This window comes from Pelobates fuscus, chromosome 8 (assembly GCF_036172605.1).
Source record: "Pelobates fuscus isolate aPelFus1 chromosome 8, aPelFus1.pri, whole genome shotgun sequence".
Taxonomy (NCBI): Eukaryota; Metazoa; Chordata; class Amphibia; order Anura; family Pelobatidae; genus Pelobates; species Pelobates fuscus.
The window spans coordinates 19780822-19805643 of record NC_086324.1 but is presented as its reverse complement, the minus strand read 5'-3'; the positions used below and the strand labels follow the sequence as shown (position 1 = coordinate 19805643).

The 24822-nt window shown below is 44.1% G+C and overlaps 1 protein-coding gene across 1 annotated transcript in view; it reads left to right on the top strand.

Annotated features, from left to right (window-relative positions):
* LOC134571224 (lactase/phlorizin hydrolase-like) overlaps positions 1-24822 on the top strand; it is a 64991-nt gene that overhangs the window by 30634 nt on the left and 9535 nt on the right. The window contains exons 7-12 of the mRNA XM_063429394.1: positions 8429-9074; positions 9163-10716; positions 11471-11739; positions 16747-17037; positions 17313-17511; positions 21427-21629. Coding sequence (XP_063285464.1) covers positions 8429-9074; positions 9163-10716; positions 11471-11739; positions 16747-17037; positions 17313-17511; positions 21427-21629 — 3162 coding nt within the window. The remainder of the gene's footprint in view (positions 1-8428; positions 9075-9162; positions 10717-11470; positions 11740-16746; positions 17038-17312; positions 17512-21426; positions 21630-24822) is intronic.

The following is a 24822-nucleotide window of genomic DNA, read 5'->3' as shown; positions in this document are numbered from 1 at the left end:
AAATAATGGCTTTTAATATAGGTTATCATCCGTATGCAAACAAATAAAAACAAAAAACCCTAGACAGGCTACTATTCTTTGATATTTTTTTTTTTTTTAAATTCTTTATTTTGGTTGTGCATTTGTGAAGATTACAAACAAGAATTCTGTAAGTCACAGCATCATGGGCGAGCTTCAATATGTCTAAAACTGGAAGTGACATTTGAGGAGCATGCACATTTTTTATATGTATATTCAAACAAGTTTTAACCGTTTAGTTGCAACTGAAAAGTCCCGCTAGGCATAAGATAATGATGAGTAACACAAAATGTTAACGTTGAGCTCCTTTAAATAATTAGTATAATATGGTAGCTTAGACTATGCGTTAGGTACAGGAGACTTGTTACAAATTGCAATGGGCATCAGGAGGGAGATTATCTGGCATGACAAGTTTTTATCTATAGCCCAGCATGGCCATTAAAATAAAATAAAATATTAGGTACACATGTCTGCACAATTAGGACATGCTTTGAAGAATACATGTTGAGTATATGCACCAGTTAGCTGCACATTTTTAGGTAATAAGCAGGATAATATATATATATATAAGGGCACAGTGGTTAGATTAACGTGGCAGGGAACTAGTTAAGGTATCATTATACTGTGCATTGCTAGCCTGTTATTCAGGTGCATGTCTGCTGAACATATGAAGATTTTCAAACTTTATGTTACCCTCAGCTGCGCAATATATAGGCATGCAATGGCTTGACAGTGGTCTAAACATTAAGTGGTGGCAGAGCAAATAGGCACAGGAGCAAATAAAAACATTACTATGTATTATGCAGCGGTTTCATGCTTTGTCACTGCATTTGGGCTTGCAGGAGCGTAGTCCGCCTCTGCGTCAATTCGTTCCGCTCAGCCAACACTTGCTCTGGGGGTCCGGCTGGCGGGCCAAGGATAGTACAATTAAAGGAGTAGCTTGTACTTCAGCAGTTCTCCGCAGGGCAAAGCGCTATGGCCCAGAGAGAGCCCCGTCAAGGCCCCGCGATCACACTTCAGCCGATGCCTGTTCTGGGCAGGCTACCGTCCTGCAGTATGATGCTATGGAGACATCTGTGTGCATCAATCACTTGTGACAAATTGGTAGAATGAGCGCCAAACTTTGATATTTTTTACCCATATACTGATATTTTTTTTTTTTTTTTTTTTTTTTTTTTTTAGACAATCTTTATTTTTTCAAATAGTTTTTTACACATATGGTAGGTAGCAAGGTACGGAACAGAGACGTCAGGAAACATACGTACAGTTGTAATTTGCAACTTACAATCATTAAACGGTTACATACTAAATGTTCGTCAGATCGGTTGGTAAGATATACTTAATAAATCAAACGGTGTCAACAATTCGCATAGACTGTGAGGCGTGTAGTGCAGCGGAGGTGGTGTTCTGCGTGACTCTTTCCACCTGAATGATATCACTAGGTCTCACTCCGTGACTTCTGCTGTTTGTTCCCTATATTAACACGACTCTGAGTCACAATAGTGTGGGTGCAATACCACTGCGATTAATCTTAGTGTGTCGTACTGTATCCCCTCGGTACTTCTAATGGCAGCTAGTTTATCTACATCAACAGTGTGCCCTTGGAACATAGTATTGCCAGGCTTCATCGCTGAGCCGCCCTGTCAGGGAACACTTCAGGGGTAAGAAGTACTCATGTGTGCCCATATTACCGCCCCATGTTAACCTCTAGGTTGAGTAAGCAAGGGCCCTGTAAGCTTACTTTTTCTACATTCTTTTTTGACATGAGTGAGGATTAGGTTGGGGGTATGTTTGCGTTTCGTACCCTAGCGTCACCTTGGGACTCGAGCCGGTCTGGGATCTGGGTTGGTAGTCAGGAGTATTGCGATGTTCAGGTGATCTCAGGGCTTACGTCCACCATGCCCTACATCGTCCCTCAAGTCCTGCGTCTCGTGTTTATATGTCAGTGAGTCTCTCCTAAGGGTCTGTCTGTGTCAGTCGTAGGGGGGATGTCTGTCGTCCAGTCCGGGATAGGGGTGAAGGATGGGGGGTGTGGGGGGGGAGCCGGTCAAGATTAGCTTGGCTCTTGGTTGTTCCCTTATGGCCCTTGGGGTATGCCGCGTGAATTGGTGGTTCCTTTGGCCAGATACACCTCCCAGGGATACCAGGTCAATGCACACTGTTCCTGTCTGCCATACAGGTCCGCCGTGAGGGTCTCCATCGCGTGGATTTCCTCCACCTTCGTTATCCATTGCTGGAGGGTTGGCGCCCCTCCCTGCTTCCACATTGCGGGGAGAAGGGCCTTAGCCGCATTAAGCAATGGTAAAGTTAAGGACTTCTTATAGGTCTTTATGGGTGCGGGGGTATGGTGTAGCAGCATCGTTAGGGGGTCTAAGCGCATCCCTGATCCTGTAATTTTGTTTATCTCCACCCTGATTCTCTCCCAGTAAGGGTTGATGTCGGGGCATTCCCACCATACGTGGATAAATGTGCCTCTGTGTGAGCCGCATCTCCAGCATGTGTCTGGTGTGTTGTTGTCCATGGAGTGTAGTATGTCTGGGGTTCTATACCAGCGGGTCAAGATTTTATAGTTTAGCTCTTGATACTTCGAGCTAATGGAGCATTTATGGGTGAGAGTGTATATCTTGTCCCAGTCCTGTGAGGTGAGTGTTTCCCCTGAGTCTGTCTCCCAGTGCCTCCTGAACTTGAGCTCTACATCCCCATTGGCCTGGGCCATGAGCCATGCATATATGGTGGAGATACCTCTGTGTACCTGTAGTCTGTGTGTGCATAGGAGTTCAAAGTTGGTGAGGGGTCTGAGTAGGTGCCCTCGTCCAGGTAGGGAGTGATAGTATGTGTGTATTTGGTGGTATCTGAACCGTTCGAGTAGCGTCGGAGGCCTGTCTGGGCATAATTCCGTGAGCGGTTTAAGTCCCCTCGTATTACACCATTGGTGCAGGTACATCCAGTCCGTCTGCTGGAGACCAGCTAAATCACGTTGTGTCAGTGCGTCCGCCACGTCTGGGTTATAGGTGATGGGGGTTAATGGGCTAGGGGAGGTAGTGAGCTTAAGTCTGTAGCGTACGGCTGTCCATACCCTGATCGAGGCATCAATTAGGGGGTTACCGGTGCGTAGGTCCGAGTATGTGGCGGTGTGTAGCCACAGCCTGGAGGGGATTTTTCTGTCTGCTTGATCTAGCTCGAGAGTTACCCAGTGCTTTGTGGGGTGTTGTACGTGCCAGTCTGCCAGTCTATGCAAGTGTGTGGCGCGGTAGTAGGTCTCAATGGAGGGCAGACCTGTGCCTCCTTTCCGCTTTGGGAGTTCTAGCGTGGATTTTTTAATCCGGGTCTGGCGGGTTTTCCAAACGAATTGTCTAATAGCTGTTGACAGGGAGCTAAAAAAGGCTTTGGGCACGGTGATCGGTACTGTTTGGAAAAGGTATAGAATCCTGGGCAACACGTTCATTTTGATCGCATTTATGCGTCCAAACCAGGAGATATAGTGTGGGGACCATTTCTTGATGTCCGCCATCAGGGAGTGCAGTAATGGTTGATAATTGTGTAGGTATAATTGGGATGTGTCTTTGGTCAGCCAGATTCCCAGATATTTCAGTTTGGTGTCACACCATCTGAAGCGGTATTGGGAGTATAAGTGAGGTGGGGGGCCGCGCGGGGGGGGAAGGTAGAGGGCCTCCGATTTATCTGTATTGAGTTTTAAGTTGGAGAGTGTTCCGAATTCCTGGAATGTTGTGAGGAGGTTTGGCAGTGATATCAGTGGCTGAGTGAGGAAAAACAGCATATCGTCAGCGTATGCTGCCACTCTGTATTCGTGGCGACCACGGGAGAAGCCGGATATACCCCCGTTCCGTCTGACCGCCCCCAGGAATGGTTCCAGGGAGAGGGCAAACAGGAGGGGGGAAAGCGGACATCCTTGCCGAGTGCCATTCCTGATTTGGAAAGGGGCGGACAGTGCTCCATTGATACGGATCCGCGCCGTGGGACTAGTGTACAGGGAGAGCACCCAGGACAGCATGTTGGGGCCGAAGCCCATGTGCGAGAGGGTGCTCTCCAGGTACGACCAGTCCACCCGATCGAAGGCCTTTTCGGCATCGGTCGACAATAGTAGGAGTTCCCTACGCTGCGACCGTGCTAAGTGGAGAATGTTCAGGGCCTTGATCGTATTGTCCCTCCCCTCCCTACCCGGGATGAATCCGACCTGGTCCGGGTGTATGAGGTGTGGGAGGTGGCTCGCGATTCTCAGGGCTATGGCTTTCGCAAACAGCTTCAGGTCTGCATTTAGTAAAGAGATAGGGCGGTAGCTCGCGCAATTCGCCGGGTCTTTCCCTTCTTTAGGTATCACGGTAACTATGGCTGCTAGGGTGTCAGTGGGGAAACGGCCACCCTCCAGTATGGAGTTGAGGCCCAGCAGAAGGTGTGGTAGCAAAACCTCTTTAAACGTGCGTAAATACTGTAGGGGGAGGCCGTCTGGGCCCGGGGCTTTGTGGGCTTTGGAAAGCTTAAGGGCCGCCTCTAGCTCTACCGCCGACAGGGGTCGTTCCAGGTCTTCTCGCATTTCCGCGGTCAATTTTGCATCGATGTTGCGTTCTAGGAACTCAGTGATTCGTCGCGAGCGTAGTGCACGGGCAGCGTCTGATGCATTTTGAGGTATATTATACAGTTCTGTGTAGTAGTCTACAAACGCTCGCTGAATCCCGGCTGGTAGACGGGTTTCCGTCCCGTCCTTGGGCCTAATTTTGTGGATGTGGCTCGCCCTCCTCCGGTCTCGGAGTTGGCGGGCCAGCAGTCTCCCGCTCTTATCGGAGTGTTCATAAAAGAACCTAGCCGATTTCCTGATGGTACGCAGGAGGCCCTGGGCCAGTATGTCCCTCCTTTGTTTCCGTAGCGTCGTCAGTCGGAGGAATATATCCTCGTCCTGAGTTTGCTTGTGGGTTTGCTCTAGGGTCGCGATTTGTGAGTTCAGTGTGTTTAGTCGGCGTGCGTTGTCTTTCTTTCGCTGTGTGCAGACCTTAATATAGTGACCCCGTATGACACATTTGTGTGCCTCCCACACTATCAGCGGCTGTACATCTGGGGTAGTGTTTGTGTCAAAGTACTGTTGTAGTGTTTGTCTGGCCGGGTCTGTGTCCCCTAGGTGTAGGAGCATGTTCTCATTTAGCTTCCATTGTCTTTCAGTGGGTTTGTACAGTGGTGATTGTATCTGGACAGTAATCGGGGCGTGGTCTGAACCCGCCATTAAGCCTATAGCCGCCTTACGGAGCAGTGGCAGGGCTTCTTGTGCCACAAAAATGTAATCAATCCGGCTGTAACGCCGGTGCACGGCTGAGTAATAGGAGTAGTCCCTGCAGTCAGGATTTGCCGCCCTCCAGCAATCGACTAGGCCACACCGAGTCAGAGCCCTCCCGGCAGCGCGTATACAATGACCTGGTATCGAGCTTTCCCCTCTAGAGGTGTCTAATCTAGCGTCTAGCGGCATGTTAAGATCTCCTGCTAGAACCAAGAGTCCTTCCCTGAATTTGTCTAGTTTTGCAAGAGTTTTGGTGAGGAAGACGTGTTGGTTGCGATTCGGGGCATAAAGGCAGGCGAACGTGTAAGATTGTTGTGCTATAGTCCCCTTGAGAAACAAGTACCTACCCCCCGGGTCTGGTCTTTGTTCAGTACATATGAACGGGATATTATGGGAGAATAGGATCGCCACACCCGCTTTCTTTTCATCTGGATGGTTCGAATAGAATCCCGTGGGGTATCTCCCGTTCTTAATAGTAGGTGCGTCCGCTCCCCTGAAATGGGTCTCTTGCAGGAACGCGACCGAGACACGCTCCGACCATAGGGTGCGTAGTATTTGGGTTCGTTTCTCGGGCACGTTCAAGCCTCTAACGTTATTTGACCAAAGGGTGAGCGGTGCCAGTTCATCTTTGGGGCCCATCCCCGGCTGCATAGGGGTTGGGGAGGGGTAGGGTCGTCAAAGTAGGGGGGGGGGGGTAGGGTATATGAGGGGGTGGGAAGTAAAGTCGGTTCGGTGTCAGTGGGGGGGTCAGTCCGTTTGGTAGGTAACAGGTACTCGCTTCGGAGTTAGTCGCCCCCCGGTGTCAAGTCCCCTCCGGGTGTGTCACCAGAGTTGCCTCCGAATAGTCGTGTTGCGCGAGTCAGTTACAAGGGGCACGTGGGTCGCCCGTACAGGTGTGTGCCTCCGTAGGTGTTACCCTGCTCTCATGGATCCCAGCCCACTAATCAGGATTAGTCGGAATCGTTCTCATCGTTTCGGGGGACTCGTTTGGGGTCGTACCCCGTAATCCGCCTAAGTGCCTCTCCGGGCTGTAATGGTCCCTTGGCAGGTGCGTGTTATTGCGTTGTAGCCCTATGGTCCCCATGGGGACCAGATGTCACCCCGGGCTCCCGTCCCGGCCCTCCCTCCCCCAACCAACGGGAGCTGTAGGGTGTCCCTCCCTCCCGTGTGGGTGCGTGTGCGGTCAAATACAGTTTAAGACTGATAAACATTATAAACAATTTAAACCTTAGAGCGGTGTATAACATTTTACAACATACAATTTTCCCTTTAGCCCCCCTCCCCAGGGGTCACTTCTTTCCCACCCTTACATCATTCAGTAGGCCATGGGTCAGGCTGTATTGCCTACATACTAGGTTATCACTGGGTTTGGCAGGGTCTGGGGGGCAGCGCCTCCAGGCGAGAAATGGCTCATGTAGGGGTGAGTTCAGGAACTGTCCCGAGCCACTGCACATTGCTAACTGTTGGGCATGCATAGCGTGGTATGACCTCTCCCTCATGCTTCCCCGGGTGTTCCGTGTACCCACCAGAGCCCCCCGCCCCAGTTGTATGGTTCCCTCCCGTTACAGTATCATGCCCTTCTGGCCAGTTCCATAGGAGTAGGGGCCCAAAGTAAGGGGTCAAGTACATACCCAGAGGGTCTGCGGCAGCTCCGGATCAAATGGTTGCTGGATAGGCAGGCCAGTCTCCGACGTGGACCCGGGGGGGGTAGGGCTGCCCGTCTAGGTGCGGTGGAGTGTCCTTGTAAAGGGCTGGGGTGTCGGGCCGAAAGCTGGTTCCCCACCTCGTCGGGTTTCGGCCCCAGGGTAGTTCATTCCTCATGGCTGTCCGGGCCACCCCGGCGGAATCCAACTCCTGTGAGGCCGGTGCCCGGTCTTTCACGTGGTGCACTCTGGCGCGTTGGTTGTCTTTCAAGGATCCAATTAGATACTGTTACTGCTGGGAGGCCTGCGGCCCGTAAGAATCGTGGGACGTCCGCTGGCCAGCGCACAATGTGCCATGTGTTGTCCACCTTCGCCTGCAGGCTAAAGGGAAATCCCCATTTATATTGTATCCGCTGATCTCGGAGCATGGTGGTGAGTGGGCGCAGGGCCCTCCTCGCTTCTAATGTGAGCACAGAGAGATCTTGGTATAGGGAGATGTGGGCCTCCATGTAGGTGAGGTTTTGTCGACTCCTCGCTTCCCTCATAATGTCATCCTTCAACGAGTAGGAGAGCAGGTAGCAGATGACATCTCTTGGGGGGCCGTCTGCGGATGCAGGGCGCAGCGCTCTGTGGGCCCGTTCAATGCCAAAGTCCGTCGGGGCCCTGTCCCCAAGGATGAGAGTGAACAGACCCCGTAGAAGTTCCGGTAGTGCCTCTCCGGCGGACTCAGGCAGCCCGCGTATGCGGATGTTATTTCTGCGTCCGCGGTTGTCCAGGTCCTCTAGATTTCTCCTAAGTTCCAGCAGGACATTACCCTGCCTGGTGGCTGCTGTTTCAGTAGCTTGGTGCCGCTGTATGTTTTGGGCTCTGTCTGCCTCTAGCTCTTCCACCCTGCGCTCCAGGGCTGTCAGGTCCCTCCTCACCTCCATTACCTCTTCTCTGATTGCAGTACGGATTTCTGCCAGTAAATCAGCTTTGTCCGACTTGGACATCATGTTTGCTGTGATCGTGGCTATGTCTGCCGCCATTTGAGTGAGGGATTCTCCTCTGGCCGGGCTGCACGTGGGGCTCTCAGTGGTGCGCTGTTCAGGCGAGGTCGGCGCCATTTTGGCTGCGGCCTGGTGTGCCCGTGAGTCTCTCGGAGTTCCGAGGTACCCGTCCATGGGTCCCGCGGTTCGGCTCGGCGAGCCAGTCTGGGAGGGTCCAGGGGTGTTCAATTTTCTTGATTTACCCATTTTGGGTCGATTCCGGCTCGAAAATCGGTGCTATAGTGTGCTGGGGCCACGGAGCTGCGGTTAGATGCGACCTACTCCATGCACGGTCCGGCCACGCCCCCCATACTGATATTTTTAACCATATTGTATGGATTACCTAAATATGGACAAGGAACCTCTCATATTTATTATTAATACTCAGAAACATTATGGTGACACTGTTATTATTACTCTTATTATTATATTACCCACATTTCCTTTGTTTTCAGGTGACCCACAACATCCTGAAAGCTCATGCTAAAGCCTGGCATGTGTACAATGATAAATATCGCTCCCAGCAGCAGGGCCAGGTGGGAATCTCGTTGAACTCTGATTGGGCAGAGCCACAGACAGCTCATAACACAGAGGATGTGAAAGCCGCAGAGCGCTATATTCACTCCATGCTCGGTTGGTTTGCCCATCCAATATTAATCAATGGTGACTACCCTGAGGGTCTTAAAACCCAGATTCAACTGAAAAACCAGCAGTGTCCCAGCACAGTTTTCCCACTGCCCGTATTCACAGAGGAAGAGAAATCCTACATTCATGGCACTGCTGACTTCCTAGGAATCTCCCACTATACCTCCCGACTGATCCAAGCTTCCCCTAGCACCAGCTGTGTTCCTGAATACCATAATATTGGGGACTTTACATCACATGTGGATCCATCATGGCATGAGACTGCCTCTTCATGGATTAAAGTGGTCCCCTGGGGTTTCAGGAGGCTGCTAAACTATGTGAAGGAGGAGTATGTGAAAGACAACCTGAAGATATACATAACTGGGAACGGAATGCCAACAACATACGATGGAGAGGTGTTTAATGACACAGCTAGGAAGGATTACTTGACTGCCTACATCAATGAGGTTTTAAAAGGTAAAATAATTAACTAATTATTTTCTTTCTTATTATGAGAAATGCATTCTTGTGACATCTGATATACCCTTTGCTACTTTATTTACAGCTGTCTCAATTGATGGTGTGTCAGTCAATGGATACAATGTCAGGTCCCTTCTCGATGGCTTTGAAGGATCTCACGGTTACAGCCAGAGGTTTGGCTTACTCTATGTGGACTTTGAAAATGCCAACAGGCAGAGAACTCCTAAAGAATCTGCATATTTGTTTTCTAGCATCATCAAGAACAATGGATTCCCACAGACAATACAGAGCAGGGCTGTGGTTCCAATGCTAAGATGGCCTCATGAAAGAAGGATAGCTCCTCTACCTCCATCTGATGTTCCATCAAAAGCAAAAGTTGTATGGGAAAACTTTTCTGGTCAAACTGATTTTGAAAGAGACATGTATTTTCATGCCACAATGCCAGAGGACTTCAAATGGGGAGCATCAACCTCTTCCTATCAGGTTGAAGGTGGATGGGATGCTGACGGGAAAGGTCCTAGTATTTGGGATACATTTTCCCATGTTCCTGGAAATGTTGCTGATGATAGTAATGGGGATGTTGCCTGCGACAGTTATCACCTACTAGATGCTGACTTGTATATGCTGAGGTCCTTAGGGGTTAAAAGCTACAGGTTTTCCCTGTCTTGGTCTAGAATTTTCCCAACTGGACAAGGCACCCCTAATGCTAAAGGGGTTGAATATTATAACAGACTTATTGATGGCCTACTTGCAAGCAATATCTTCCCTATGGTAACACTGTATCATCATGACCTGCCTCAAGCTCTTCAAGACATAGGTGGCTGGGAGAATGTAACGGTGAGTGATGCATTTCATCATTATGCTGATTTTTGCTTTGATACCTTTGGAGATCGGGTGAAGTTTTGGGTGACATTTAATGAGCCCCATACTACTGTAACAATTGGATATGGAATAGGCAGCATTCCACCTGAAGTCAAAGATCCTGCTTATGCACCATACAGAGTAGCTCACCACCTGTTGAAAGTACATGCTAAGGTGTACCATACCTATGATACAAAATATCGGCCAACTCAAGGAGGTGTAATCTCTCTGAGCCTTAATACAGACTGGGCTGAACCCAAAGACCCCAGAAATCTAAGGGATATAGAAGCTGCTGACCGCTACCTACAGTTCACGTTAGGGTGGTTTGCTCACCCCATCTTTAAAAACGGCGACTACCCAGAAGTTATGAAATGGCAAGTGGCAAATAAAAGTGACTTTGAGGGTCTGAAATCTTCCAGGCTTCCTGTTTTTACAGAGGACGAAAAAGCTGAGATACAGGGCACAGCCGACGTTTTCTGCATTAACATCTACTCGACAACAATAGTTACTCACAAAGCAATGAGGATAACCCCAGCATCTTTTGAAGGCGATATGGATGTTGAAACTAGTATTAATACACTCTGGCCATCAACAGCACTTAATGAGCACAGGGCAGTGGCCTGGGGACTCCGGAGACTACTAAACTGGATAAAAGAAGAATATGGAGATATTCCAATTTATATCACTGAGAATGGTGTGGCTACAGACAATAGCAATGATTATGATGACACCAACCGCATCTTTTACTATAAGACCTACATAGACGAAGCTTTGAAAGGTAAATAGCAAATTCTAATTAGTATTATTGATTATATATAACATGTGAACTAGGGAGTGGGATAAATCCCCACTAACAGAAATGTTTACAGGAATATTCTAATATCATACATAAATAAGTTTATTTTTAACTTTGCAGCTAATCTTACCTTTATTACAGCACTAGAATAGACTACACTTAGCAGCCTTCCGGCTTCCATTAAGTCATCAATTTTTATTTCTTTGGTCAAGTCCAATGCTTCTCAAAGAGACAGTGCTCTACCAATCCAGTGCTTCCACAGTAAAGCATTTAATCAATTTAAAACATGTCTTTAAATATATGAGTTTTATTCACTAAACAAAAAAATTGTGGAATATGACAAACTCAAAAAATTTTGGAAGAAAATGGAAACTTATTTAGCTCAAGTGCTTAAATAAGAAATACTGTTCTTTTGTAAGTTATCCACAATTCTCGGTTTAGTATATAAACAAAAACAAAATTTCAGTGGTAGGCAACCTTGCACACAGCCACACCATGTCTCTGTGTGACACTGTACACAACCAAAACAGAATGACTCTATCTCAGGATGGTAAATAATGCCTGCATCTCTCACACTGTCCACTTCTGTCTAGCTCCACCTCCGTCAGGACCAAGTATGGTCCCGTTCCACCCTCTAGGAGGCGGGAGATCACAGACTTGGGGCAACTGACCTTCTATTAATATGAATGCTTGAAACTGAAATACATACTGTTGTGTTGCCTTTCTCTCCATTCAGCTCACAGTATCGATAGAGTGAATTTAAAAGGATACACTGCTTGGTCTCTTATGGATACTTTTGAATGGAACTTTGGGTATAGAGTGCGGTTCGGGCTCCACCATGTGAATTTCCAGGACCCTAATCGGCCAAGAACCCCTAAACGTTCTGCTCTGTACTATGCTGATGTTATACGGAACAATGGGATTTCATTGGACAAAGAAGATGAGTTTCTCTATGGACATTTCCGCTCAGATTTTGCCTGGAGTGTAGCATCTGCAGCTTATCAGGTAAATACATCTGATACATCACTGTGCCTTGTGTTAATAGGAACAAACTCAAAAACAAAACAAAAAATTTCAATTTCGGCCCTCCCCCCAACAAAAACACTTTTAATATACTATACCTTAATATGTTTGATATCATTCCATTGTTTGGTAATCCGTTTAATGTATCACTTTGTGTGCCTCACTGTAACTAACGCAAATTTAAGTAAAGAAGATGATGCAAAGCTTGCAGCTCCTTATGATGGGACCCTTCAAAGTGGAAGTCATGTATTGTATGGATATTTATAGGTGAGCTGTGGGTTTGGAAATATTCCACATTCCTACATTTTATTAAATCACTCATTTCTTAATATGTGTTGGGTTTCCACGTCGATGGAAGTTCAGGAAAGGGTGTAAGTGATCAAGGAAGGTTAGTAGTGTCATGAGGGAAAGTGGATCATTGTAGAATACAAATGCGGACTATTATTGATACGTTGTAACTTTAACAAGGCAAGAGGCCCCATCTTGAACAAAAAATCTGCCTGTATTGTACTGTCTTCTTTCCATCAAAATCAAATATTTATTGTAATTTACATAACTAAGGATTGTCCTCTAGATGTTCCTCTTTACTAGGAAAATGATTGTGTTGGCAGCATACAGGCAGTCCTTAATTTATAACAATTGTAGATTATGCTAGCTTTAGTGTACCTATAATCTTAATTTTATTAATGACAGGAGGCGAGTATTTGCTTAAGTCTCTCTTTACTAGAACTCCACAGCAGCACAGAAAAACAACCAATCAGAAAAAAGTTAGGTACTATAAAACTCCCCTCCCCATGCATCATTTCCTCTTTCAAGCTGCGACAAAACAGAATAAAAGGCAGAAAACATAATGGGGAAGAAACGAAGTCCTAGATACGATGAATACAACGATGTCCACCATCCGAGAAGAACTGCCAAACCAGATAGTGATGGACTGTAAACTGAAACGAGAGAAAAAACAGAATCGACAGGTTGATTATCCAATGAAAGGTACTCTGAATAAACATGTGTGCACCCAATGTAGCAACCAAAATTACCTAATATGTAGATATCCCAACCCTACTTATGAAAGAAAAGACATAAGAGCATGCAACAGGTAGCAGACACAACAAGCAGAGTTGCATACGTACCTGATTAAACCAAACTATAAACATAGAGCAAGGGAGGGATAAAAATGGGTGGGAAATACTCGCCTCCTGTCATTAATAAAATTAAGATTATAGGTACACTAAAGCTAGCATAATCTACAATTTTATAACATGACAGGAGGCTTCGTATTTGCTGTTTCAACGCTCAGATCACCAATCCAACGCTGGTTGTGTCGCTGGTACCTATTCCAGGAGATAGCAGAGTAATCCTAATTGTACTTACCAACTGCGAAAAACGACAGTAGACGAATCAATGAAGATGTCAGCCGAGGAAGCATCTCAACACACAGAAAAAACACCAACTGCTGATAGATCCAACAAACTTGTGTTGTCACCCGCTTCCTAGCGGTTGGTACCTGAGCTTGCAAAATGACCTATCAGCTATTTTCCTGTAGTTGTAAAATAACGAAGGCCTTTTGCGGATGCAAGGCCGCGAGAAGAAACTGCCACCAAGACGCAATATAACCGAGTATGATCCTTCGTTCTCTCCTGGTCTACCTGGTGAGATGTCTCATCCGAGGATAAATCTGTAGTGCCTGCGAGAGTGTTGTCAACTAGCCGTATCCTAAGTGATTCCGACATTCCAAATGGACTGTGTAATCCTCGGACTCTGTAGAGAAAAGATTCCAAAAGGACGTCTAGTCATGGTTCCGAACTGAACTCGTGTGGAGGAACAGTGGTCGACTATTTTCTGGAATAGTGAATCCCAGAAATATTCAAAGGGATGGAGAGTGCAAACCGGAGTGCAGATTTCCATCCAGGTATGTCCTCGCCTAAGAGTGAAAGGTGTCTGTGTAGGAGTCGGGGTACCCCAGGTACTCTCACAAGGTCTCGTAGGTCTCCTCGACGGTAGTTGAAGAGTAGGTTAGCGTGAATCAAAAAAAGCAGAATGGCTCCCGCGAGGGGTAAATAGCTAATAGACGGAGGACCCACCAACTCCGAATCCTGTTCACCAGGTATGCGTTCCGAGGAGATGGGGCCGTCCTGCCCCTTTCTCCCAAGATCGTAATGAGCAGGGAACTCAAGCCAACCGGGATGACCGGTCTTACCATGTGAACCATGTGTACGGTTACCCAGAGACCGGATAACTGGCCCTCCTTAATCTTGGTACCCGAGCAAGGCAGTGTCCTTTCGCTCCATGAAGGTTTCCGTAGCTCCTGTCATCTTGATATGGGAGAAACGGTCTGTGCGGTTGGTCCGCAATAGCCTGGATATCCAAAACAGAAAGCAGATTTACGATTTATAAGGTGTAGAAAATACCAAACACCTGCATTCTCGTAATACCTGAAGCCATCCGTTAGCCGTACTATCTTCAGTAGTGTGTGTACCTAAGTGATCCGGACCCAGTAGAGCCCTCACAGGAGATAGAATAGAGGGATCCAGACTAAAGTTTATATCTTGTATGACTAGGCAGTCCTCTATAACGAAATCAGTAGTACGGGCGTCAGATCCAATTGAATGCAGGAGGGACGCCCCTCTATGTAGTCACCGATGTCTTGCACAGGTACAAGCCTGTGTGGTGAGCGAATGGCCGGCCCTGTAGAGTGACGAGTGTATGAGAGAGCCGCGTTCTCATCTAATGTGATCGACTAACGTGATAGCGTCCGGCCGATAGCCTGAGCGGGCCGCGCCTGTTAACAACCAAACAGTAGGGTTTACATCCGTGATCGGTTCTACAAATAACAAATAAGAAAATATACTGAGATATCAAAATAAATCCCAATAAGTCATAAAACAACCCAAAGCCACCCACTATAAGCAGGAGGCAGTGGTACTCTGACCTGTACTGGTGCGGAGCAGCAAAGAAAGAGGAAATTATGCATGGGGAGGGGAGTTTTATAGTACCTAACTTTTTTCTGATTGGTTGTTTTTTCTGTGCTGCTGTGGAGTTCTAGTAAAGAGAGACTTAAGCAAATACGAAGCCTCCTGTCATGTTATAAAATTCACACTGACATCAAGAGCCTATTATAACTATAGCCCTAACCACCCTTTATATCATAGCAGAGTCACGCTTGTTCTTAGTGTCTGTTTCCTAGTATACCGAGTAAGCACTCGATGTAAAGCTGCTCACTTTCCCTCCAATGTGTTTTGTTCTGTTTTATTTTATATAAAAAGTGCATTTTAGAAAACTTTGTAGATTAACTATACCATATTGGAATATAGAAGATTCAAACAGCGTGTTTGGATAATGTAAAATAATATAAAATGTGTATGTAAATAATTATACAAGACTCTATAGTACTCTAAATGTCAAGTCCAGTGCTACTAGCCAGTCCTAAAATGTACTTGCCACTGCAAGCACGAAGGGTCTATGGCTCACTGGTGAAAAAATGGGTGTAAGGCAGCTGGTCACCACTAGGGCCCAATGACATACGTCAATGGTCCAGTCGTGACCTGCTGTCTATAGTACCGAATAGAGACTCCAGGGGTCTCAAGCGGCTTGACCCCAAAGGTTACTAAAGAAAAAACAAATGAACACACAATATGCTTGTCTTGTCACAATGTCTAAGACAAATGTGACCCACTGTATTCTGGGTGGGATTAATGAAACGTGGGTCAGACTGATAGTTACTTTAAACCTAAATTGATTGACACATCGTTTCATTAATCCCACCCAGAATACATCATGAGGGGTGGAGTTAAATCCTGCCCCACTCTGATTATCACGCACCACGTGGGGCAGACGAATACTTTTAGACATGTTTCTAATACTACACCATGTGAGACACATTTTCAAACCTACTCTTCTTTTGGCGCGATCAAAACAAATTAGAAGCTACTCCCACTAAACACGCCTCTATCAATACACTGATCCGATTGGTGGATTAAGGATATAGACAAAGGGAAATAAGATATATAAGCTCATTGCTAAACAGTAGTTTGTTTTTCCCTGACGAAGGTGTGCTTCTATACAGCACCGAAACGCGCGTCGGGCATTTCGCTTTTCTCTTGATTTTATTGGCACTTAGGAGGGCACATTAAGTTTGCCACACATGGGTTATTTTGATAAATTTGTTACTATGTCTCATTCTTTTTGCTCCTTTTCTGTCTAAGTTAGTTTAACAGGGAGAGAGGCTTTGTAATTTATCTCCACTGCTAGATTTTCTACCAGTATATTTCTACTTATTTCTACTTATCTATCCTCAACCCTGCTAATCTCTTGACAGATTGGACCCTCTAATACCTTGTTAGTAGGCACACATCATTAGGTAATCTTTATTAGAACATTTCTCAAGGAGGAATATATTTTCAAACAAAAGCTTTGATTTACCTTTACTTATGGCTGTTTGGCCTTGATGTCTATAGAGCCAGGCACAATAAAGCTCGCACCATAGACATTCAACACTATAATTCTATATATCTCACTATTTATATACTTTTATGGAGCAATATTGAATTTATTGAATTTTCTATTTCTACTATCTTTCAACTCAAACTACTACTCTATCTCTATTACGATCAAATAGAGATAGATTTGACATTTCATTCACTCTAAACAGAGGTCTTTGTGTATTTGTATTTAGTATCTTACTATCACTGGGTTACTCTAATTTTCCAGGAAACACAGCGGGTCACATTTGTCTTAGACATTGTGACAAGCATATTGTGTGTTCATTTGTTTTTACTATGGCTCACTGACCAGGGTTGAATTTCTATATACACAGACTGAATTTTTCCATTGACAATGGCTAGTGGACAAGGGGAAATGTGTGTGTATATATAAATAAAACAAATTTTTTATGTTACCGTTTTTTCTCTTACATCATTCCAGGAACTTAACCTAATAAAAGTATGAGGACACCTGTGAAAAGTGATATAATGTTTTTCTTGTGTTCGGCAGATTGAAGGCTCCTGGAGGGCTGATGGCAAAGGTTTGAGCATTTGGGACAAGTTTGCCCATTCTCCATTCAGAGTAAGCAATGATGAAAATGGAGACGTGGCCTGTGACAGTTACAACAAGCTGAAAGAAGACATAGACCTTCTGAAGAACCTGAAAGTTACACATTATCGATTTTCAATCTCTTGGCCACGAGTTCTACCTGATGGTACAACAAACCACGTAAATGAACGGGGACTGAACTACTACATTCGACTTATTGATGAACTACTGGCTGCCAAAATTATACCCCAGGTGATCATTTACATTTAGATCTGTCTAATGTTACATGTAACAGGCATATGCTATTTTTATTTCAATAAATATAAAAAAAAAAAAAAAAAGTAATAACCCCAGTTTCTTATTTCATGAACACATTTTTGGAAACTAACTGTGACAGATCTTGTTTGGGTCCCCACAAAATGGTGGTTTCACATTAATTTAAGACACATTTGCTAAAATATTCAGCTTGAGTAAGGAAATTAAACTCAAATTCTATTAGTTTGAAGACACAGTTGCCTTTCTTTCAGGTTACAATTTATCACTGGGATCTTCCGCAAACTCTGCAAGATGTTGGGGGCTGGGAGAATGAAACTATTGTGCAACGATTTAAGGAATATTCGGAATTCCTTTTTGACAGACTGGGAGACAAAGTGAAGTTCTGGATAACACTCAATGAACCATACATCATTGCCAATCTGGGTCACGGGTATGGCTCAGCAGCCCCAGGTATGAACGTACCCTGTTATTTAACTATGGATAAAACATAGCAATCTGTTATTATTTAAGGGGAAATTGTGAATTAAATCAAATTAACTATTAATCACTCAGTCTTGATTATGGTTATTGTTCAGTAATTCCAGTTAAAAAATAAATACGTTGGGGGCAGAGCCAAGCAGCGAAACCGAATGGCCGCATGTTGTTACAGCTCTGCACTAAACTGCAAATTTTATACAAATCCCGGTTCCCCAAAGACCCCCACGGGCACCTGAAATGGATCACCAGGCAGGCAACAGCACCGTCGGTCAAAAGACCAAGAAGCCAAAGCCTGATAAACCGAGGATGAGCATGAATATAGGAGATCTTTGGCGATAGGCTAACAGTGCCATGGATCCCAAGATGGCCAACTTCACTGACAATGGCTTAGACAACGCGGAGGCTTTCTCAATAGGGGCAGCGGAGGAACAGCTACCTGTACTTTCGACCCCCAGGAGGCCTCCTTCCTCATCAGACACAGCCCCAGTCGCGACGGCGGTGATAAAGGAATTGCTGATATGGCCCAAATACGCCAAGACCTGTGTGGCCTAACGGGCCGACTGGGAACACAGGAACAAGACACCCGCCAAAAAGCATAACATACAGCGCTCCTCCAATAAGAGGTAGACGAGCTACAGCTACAACACAGAAATAAGGTTCGCTGCAATGGAGGATCAAAGGCGAAGTTTAAACATCAAAAAAGGGGAATACCCGAAGAAGTACCCGATGTAGACCTGCCACATCTGGTGAGAAGGCTACTGATGGCACTCCTGCAGCCCAAACAGGCAAAGGCAGTGGAAACGGAGGGGGTGTTCCACTTACTGAAGCCAGCCAAAGCACCATCCTCGACGCCTAGAGATCTGCTGATCTGATTTCAAAGGAGCAGAGACAGGCTGGCTGTTATGAACACAGTACGGCACCACTTTCCATACTCATTTGAGATCATGACACTCATTGTACGTGGACCTGTCTAGGAGCACACTGGCATGGCGCCGCATACTCCAGCCCTTCACGTCTGCACTTCGATCGAACAACATCAATATAGCATCTACCTGATCCAAGATCTTCAAGGTGCCAAGGGGCTCCTACACACCTTGGATCACCCACCTGACTATTTAACTAACACTGCACCAATAGTACCCAAGGCCCCAACCTAGGCCTGGAATCCTGTCACAGTGACTCAGTTTGTTCCCCAGTGGCCTGCGGCAGAAACATATGCGGTTACCACGAGAGGCAACCCAGACGGCCTGCAGTGCCAGGCTTGCCTCTTGCACATAGTCCAATTTTTTTGTTAGTTTATTATGTTATTAGTTTTCAACAGTTTGTTTTGCAGCATATATCAGCTAGCTATGTTTAATTACATGCACAGCACCACATAACAGTCAGTCACCTTATAAGGGCCTGTAGGTACACCTGAACTTGGCCACACACACCCATGGCGCCGGCAGCCCACCCACTGAGTAACCGCCCAACTTTTACCGATTAAACTACCCAACTACTACCGACACAGTCACCCGTAAGGCCCTGGCAGCCAACCTACCGACCACATGACAGTTCAAACTACCTAAATATTCAGCTAGCACTAGCATTGGCCCACACAGCCTCCTATATAATGAAAAAGTGTGAATTCTGTGTTCAAAGGCGCTTAAAAGAGATGAATGGTGTACAATATAATAATAGCAGCTAACACACCAAAAGTAGGAACTCTTTCACCTACTAACAATGAATAATATACAAAAAAAGCATTATTGTGCAACAACATGCAAAAATAGTGCAAAGGTGGAGCGCTTAAAATTGGATAAAACACTTACTCCTGTAATATTCAGGAGATAATATAAGTGATGTTGAGGTCCTTTTGGGTAGTCAAGGAATGCAGGTAAACCTCAAAATGGAGACAAAAAGATAGAGAAAACAGGGAAGCAACGCTGACCCTGGTGTAGAAATCCTTGGTAAGGTGAATAATAAGGTATAAATGACAATTGGCTTCTCACCTTATTAGGAGCCTATAACTGGGCTCCAAGTTTGCAGGTATACTGTCAATTATAGGGTGGCAGTTCCCTTCTTTATAGCAGCATAAGTATATCACTAGTCCACTTGGTAAAAGAAATTTAACATTTATTGTAAATCATACATAAAAACAATAAAATAAATTCAATATACTCAAGTGCCAGTGTCCAAGACGCGTTTCGACGATATATTTCGGCTTTCTCAATTGGTATACATGGTGCTGCTAAGTCCAAATTTAAATATCCTTAACTCGGAGGTTATTGGAGGATAGCGTCCGTGATACAATCACGGCGCTTGTACTAGTGGGAGTGTGCAGCCGCAGCTGCTGGTTATCTCTTCCGATACCATGACGTCATCACGCCCGACGTCCCGTGCGTGTGACGTCATATGCGGAAGTGAAACATAGGCGTGTATGCGTCCGGCGTAACATCAAGTGGAGGAGTGTTATGTTCACTCGGGATGTCCCTTCCAGCCTCCTGTAATGACGCAAACACTTCATTTCAGCCATGTTTCCTATATAACCCTAAGGGAGACACCTCGCTATAGACACACTTAGACCACTTACTTAGGCTACGACTCCACACATTTGTCCTGACTATCTCTTAAATGTACTGCAATTGTTTTGTGTTGTTGTTTCGTTATTATCTTTCATATATGAACTATGCATAATACGTGGCTTATCAACACGTAATCTTATCTATGCTAACTACATCTTCTTCTTTAAAACCAAAAATGAGGTATGATACCTACTGTTGCCATAAAGGGCATGTTCTGTGATGTACTACTCTACACTATTATGCCATTGTGCCTGTTATGCAAGCTACTACCTAAAAAAATAAATAAAGAATTATATTTAAAAAAATACGTTAGCCCTCTTTCTCTGCTAAATCTTAAAAGAGATTTAATGGTTTAAAACGCTAGATACATTACATGTCAATAGCACATACAAGAGATCATTATTAATCACTAAAGCATAGGAAGTAACCCATTTGTAGTTGTGGTACCCCCTAAACTTTATACCAGAAATAGTAGAAAACTTTGACTATAATAGGTTTCTGGGTTTCTGTTAATATGAATGTAATATTTATGTTGCCCCCTTTGTCACATTCTCCCTTGAATGAACAAATGTTATAACAATAGATCTCGTTAACTATTACAATTCTAATGTCATTGTTAATGGAAAAGAGGATATTTGTATCCTGATATTTTATTCCAAAAACCAAAGGGATTAACTGCAAAACTCCCTCATTCCACTATAATAAATACTGAATGTGGAGCCATTCGCTGGACCAATCAGAGTAGTTTAAATATGAAATGTAGTGAATTCAAACCAAGTTGCTAGATCTAGGCTAAATAGGCCAGCTATGTTTGCCTAAATGTTGATATTTTGTTTTCAGTTCACAATAATTCAGTGTTTATTGAATATATCACAATATGTTTTTAAGTAACTTATTGAAGAGATCTCGGTGTGTCTTGGCTCTCACTGTGGTAGGGCTATATTACCTATCAGCCACAGAAACCACTTACCTGAAGCGTAACTTTTTAAGAGAGATGACAGGGTGCAGATGTCCGTAGCATGACATTAATACCATTCACTTTAATTTATGGCGTGCCCATTTTTTTCGTATATTACACAATATTTTGGAAATGTTAAACTCACTATTTGCCTAGGCACATCCCCATAAGGTTGTCATTTCTTTTTTTTTGGAGACGGCACTTGTCTTTGTGCCAAAGAAGTTTTAGAATTTTAATCTGGGCGTTATTTAGCCACAATTTCATAATTTAACTGTTTGTACATTTTCATGACTGATAACCTAAATACAAGTGTATGTATGATATCCTTCTATATAGGATAAATTAACTTTTATTCACTCTACTAAGGAATTTCATCAAGACCTGGTATATTACCTTATAAAGTGGGACATAACCTCATTAAAGCACACGCCGAGGCATGGCATCTCTACAATGATACCTACCGGGCCAAACAAGGTGGCATCATATCGATCACCATCAACTCTGACTGGGCAGAACCAAGAAACCCCTACAAGCAGGAGGATGTAGACGCAGCAAAGAGATATATGAGCGTATGTTGTCACCATGCATCTATTTTATTTTACTCAATAAAAGTAGGCAATTATACTAATTCTAATGTAATCACAGCTAACCCTGTCCATGTAGTATAAATACCTGATTTCTGGCCTCTCAGTACGTGATTGGGATGAAGAGACATTAACAGACGCAACGGATGATTTATGAGACCCAGTTACAAGACGGGCATTGCTTGGTACTCCATCTATGCCAATAAATGACTCTTGTGAATCATGAAGGTGCCCTCTTGTGTTGTACAGCAAAGAATTAATGAAAGTGAGTTAAAATGGCCTACTTTTAGAACATGAAAACAAATAGTAAACTTAAAGCATACCTCAAGTGGTCCAGACAAATATATGTTAGGGACACTATAGTCACCAGAACAACTACAGCTTATTGAATTTGTTGTCAGTTTCAGCCAATCCTATGGGGAAGCATTGTGATTGGATCAGGCTACCACGTCTGATTATGTCAGCAGGCATTGGGCAGGTCTAAGGGAAACATGGACAAACTATGCAGCTGCAGGCTTGAATTCAAGTAAGATTTACTATATTTAGGGAGGCATGAGGGGCTCAGGGTGGCTAGATGGTGGTTTAACCTTATAGGGCCAGGACTACATGTTTGTGTTCCTGACCCTATAGTGCTACTTTAACCCCTTAAGGACACATGACATGTGTGACATGTCATGATTCCCTTTTATTCTAGAAGTTTGGTCCTTAAGGGGTTAAATGAAAAAGCAGGTCCTTAACATTTCAAGTTTTACACTAGTAGCCAGGTGTTAAAGGTACTTCCCACTGCAAGCCTAGATTGTCCATGGCACACTCTTCACTCACCAATTAATAGTGGGTGAGTGGATATCCGGAGCCCTTAAAAAGGATAACATTTCACATTTAAACTGTGTTTCCAGGATTGCTAGCCGAATGTATAGATTTTGCACAAAAAAACCTAAAGAAAGATATGGACTCTAATCTCACCTGTAAATACAATTTTAACCCAGTACTAACGAGTGTTACCTTAGTGCATTACTACAAAATTCTAAAAGACAAATGCAAAACAATTCAGTGTTTAGTGGTATGACTGTCCACCTAAATGTACAGAGTGAGAGTGCAGCACTACAGGCTAAATGGACACTTGTCCTTTAGTACCACATGTTAGAACGATGCTGTCATAAAAGTCAAACCAAACCAAAAAGTATATATAGTGTGAAATTGTTAAACCATATGCATAAATAATATTTTTTCATATCCCAACTCACATTCTTTGGAGCCTCTTTTGATATAGGCTCTAAACAAGCAGGTTTTCGTGCACTATTCCAGGTGGCAACCAGACCTTTCTTCAAATTGTAGTTATTAATTTATATAGCAAATCCACATTCCTTCAAATTCTCACCTTATTCAGGGTCTGTGAACCTGTCTCTGAGCTTAAGCACTTTGTGTCAAACATTTGGGGCGACACTCCCCCTTCATGACCAGAAAATAAAAGTGCTCTGTGCAACAGGATTAAGGTAAGTATGAAATTATAACTATGTATTGGACATAAATAAAAACGAATATAAAAAAATATAAAAACATATAAATAAGTCCAAACCTCTCTCCTTAGCCAACACGTTTTTCACCCTCCTTGGGCTCTCTCAATCGGCATGTCGCTGTGCTGTTCCTGGTTCCCCTTTTGAATGAGGCTTGGGGCCACCTTCCTGTCCCTCTGAACCAATCCTTTCTTTACCTGCTCAGCGGTTCTTCTTTCCTAGTGTGAGTTCCGGCTGTTTGTAATTCTGTGCTGTAATCCCAATCATTTCAATTCCCCGACTACATAGTCCATAATCCTCTGGTTCCGGAAGTGGCATGATATCCCGTTTCGTCACTTCCAGTTATTTGTGCACTACAGACCTGGGGGAAAGAAATCTAAAGCGTCCATCGGCTAAATGCCGGCACGTCACTTCCACTTTATGACGTGAAGTGCTGTGTGGCTACATTACCCATATTGCTAATGTTGCCACCTGGAAAAGTGCATGAAAACCTGTTTGTTTAGAGTCTATATTATTATTATTATTATTATTGCCATTTACAATAATCCATGCGGGCAATTACTAGAGCATGGACAAGCTCCTTAGTAGCATCTTGCATAAGAAAGGGGCAGATGCGGGCTATGTTTTTAAGATGGACTTTAAAGGATTTGGTAACATACTGGATGTGATGCTCAAAGGTGATGCCAGAATCAAGTATGACGCCAAGACAGCGAGCTTGCAAGGATGGACTGATGTGGATACCACTAACTTAAAGGGAGAGCGAGAGAGGAGGATCGGTATTAGGAGGAGGAAAGACAAGGAGCTCAGTTTTAGAGAGATTGAGTTTCAGAAAGAGGGAGGACATCCGGTCAGAGATGGAGGCAAGCAGGGACACGTTGCAGGACAGCAGGGGTATATATAAAAAAAAGGCTCTAAAGATTGTGAGTTGGGATATGAAAAATTATTATTTATGCATATGGTTTAACAATAACTATATATACTTTTTGTTTGCTTTTTTACTTTTATGACAACATCGTCCTTACAAGTGGTACTGAAGGACACTATCACTGGGTAAATTTAGGTGGAGTTTTTTGTATTTGTCTTTTAGTACTTTTTGGGTTGTTTAGAGTGGCCTTTTTGAGTGTTTAACAGCAGCTGAAACTTAATATATCTGTAAGCGCCTAGTCATCACATTTTTTGTAATACATTTTCATTACTACAAAGTTCCCTGTAGGTGGCGCTGCTGGTGCTGTATAGGAGGTAAGTATTTAATCAACATCTCCTAAAGTCATGGAATATATAATGTATCACTATGATAAATGATATACTAAATGCCTAACGAGATATTATTGCTTGAAGTGAACATGTCCCGACACACTCACTTTAAAGATCCATTCCGGCCTTGCTATTAATTAGAGTGTGTACTCGGGATTTTTTTGTTTTATTTTTTTTTCTCCACAAAAGTCGATTCTCATTTATCTGTAAAACTGATTTTTTTTTTTTTTAATTTAACAAAATTAAAAAATATCTGAGTTTAAAATTTTTTGATTAATAAGTTATTGTTATTAACAGAACTGTCAATTTTATAACATGACAGGAGGCTTCGTATTTGCTTAAGTCTCTCTTTACTAGAACTCCACAGCAGCACAGAAAAAACAACCAATCAGAAAAAAGTTAGGTACTAT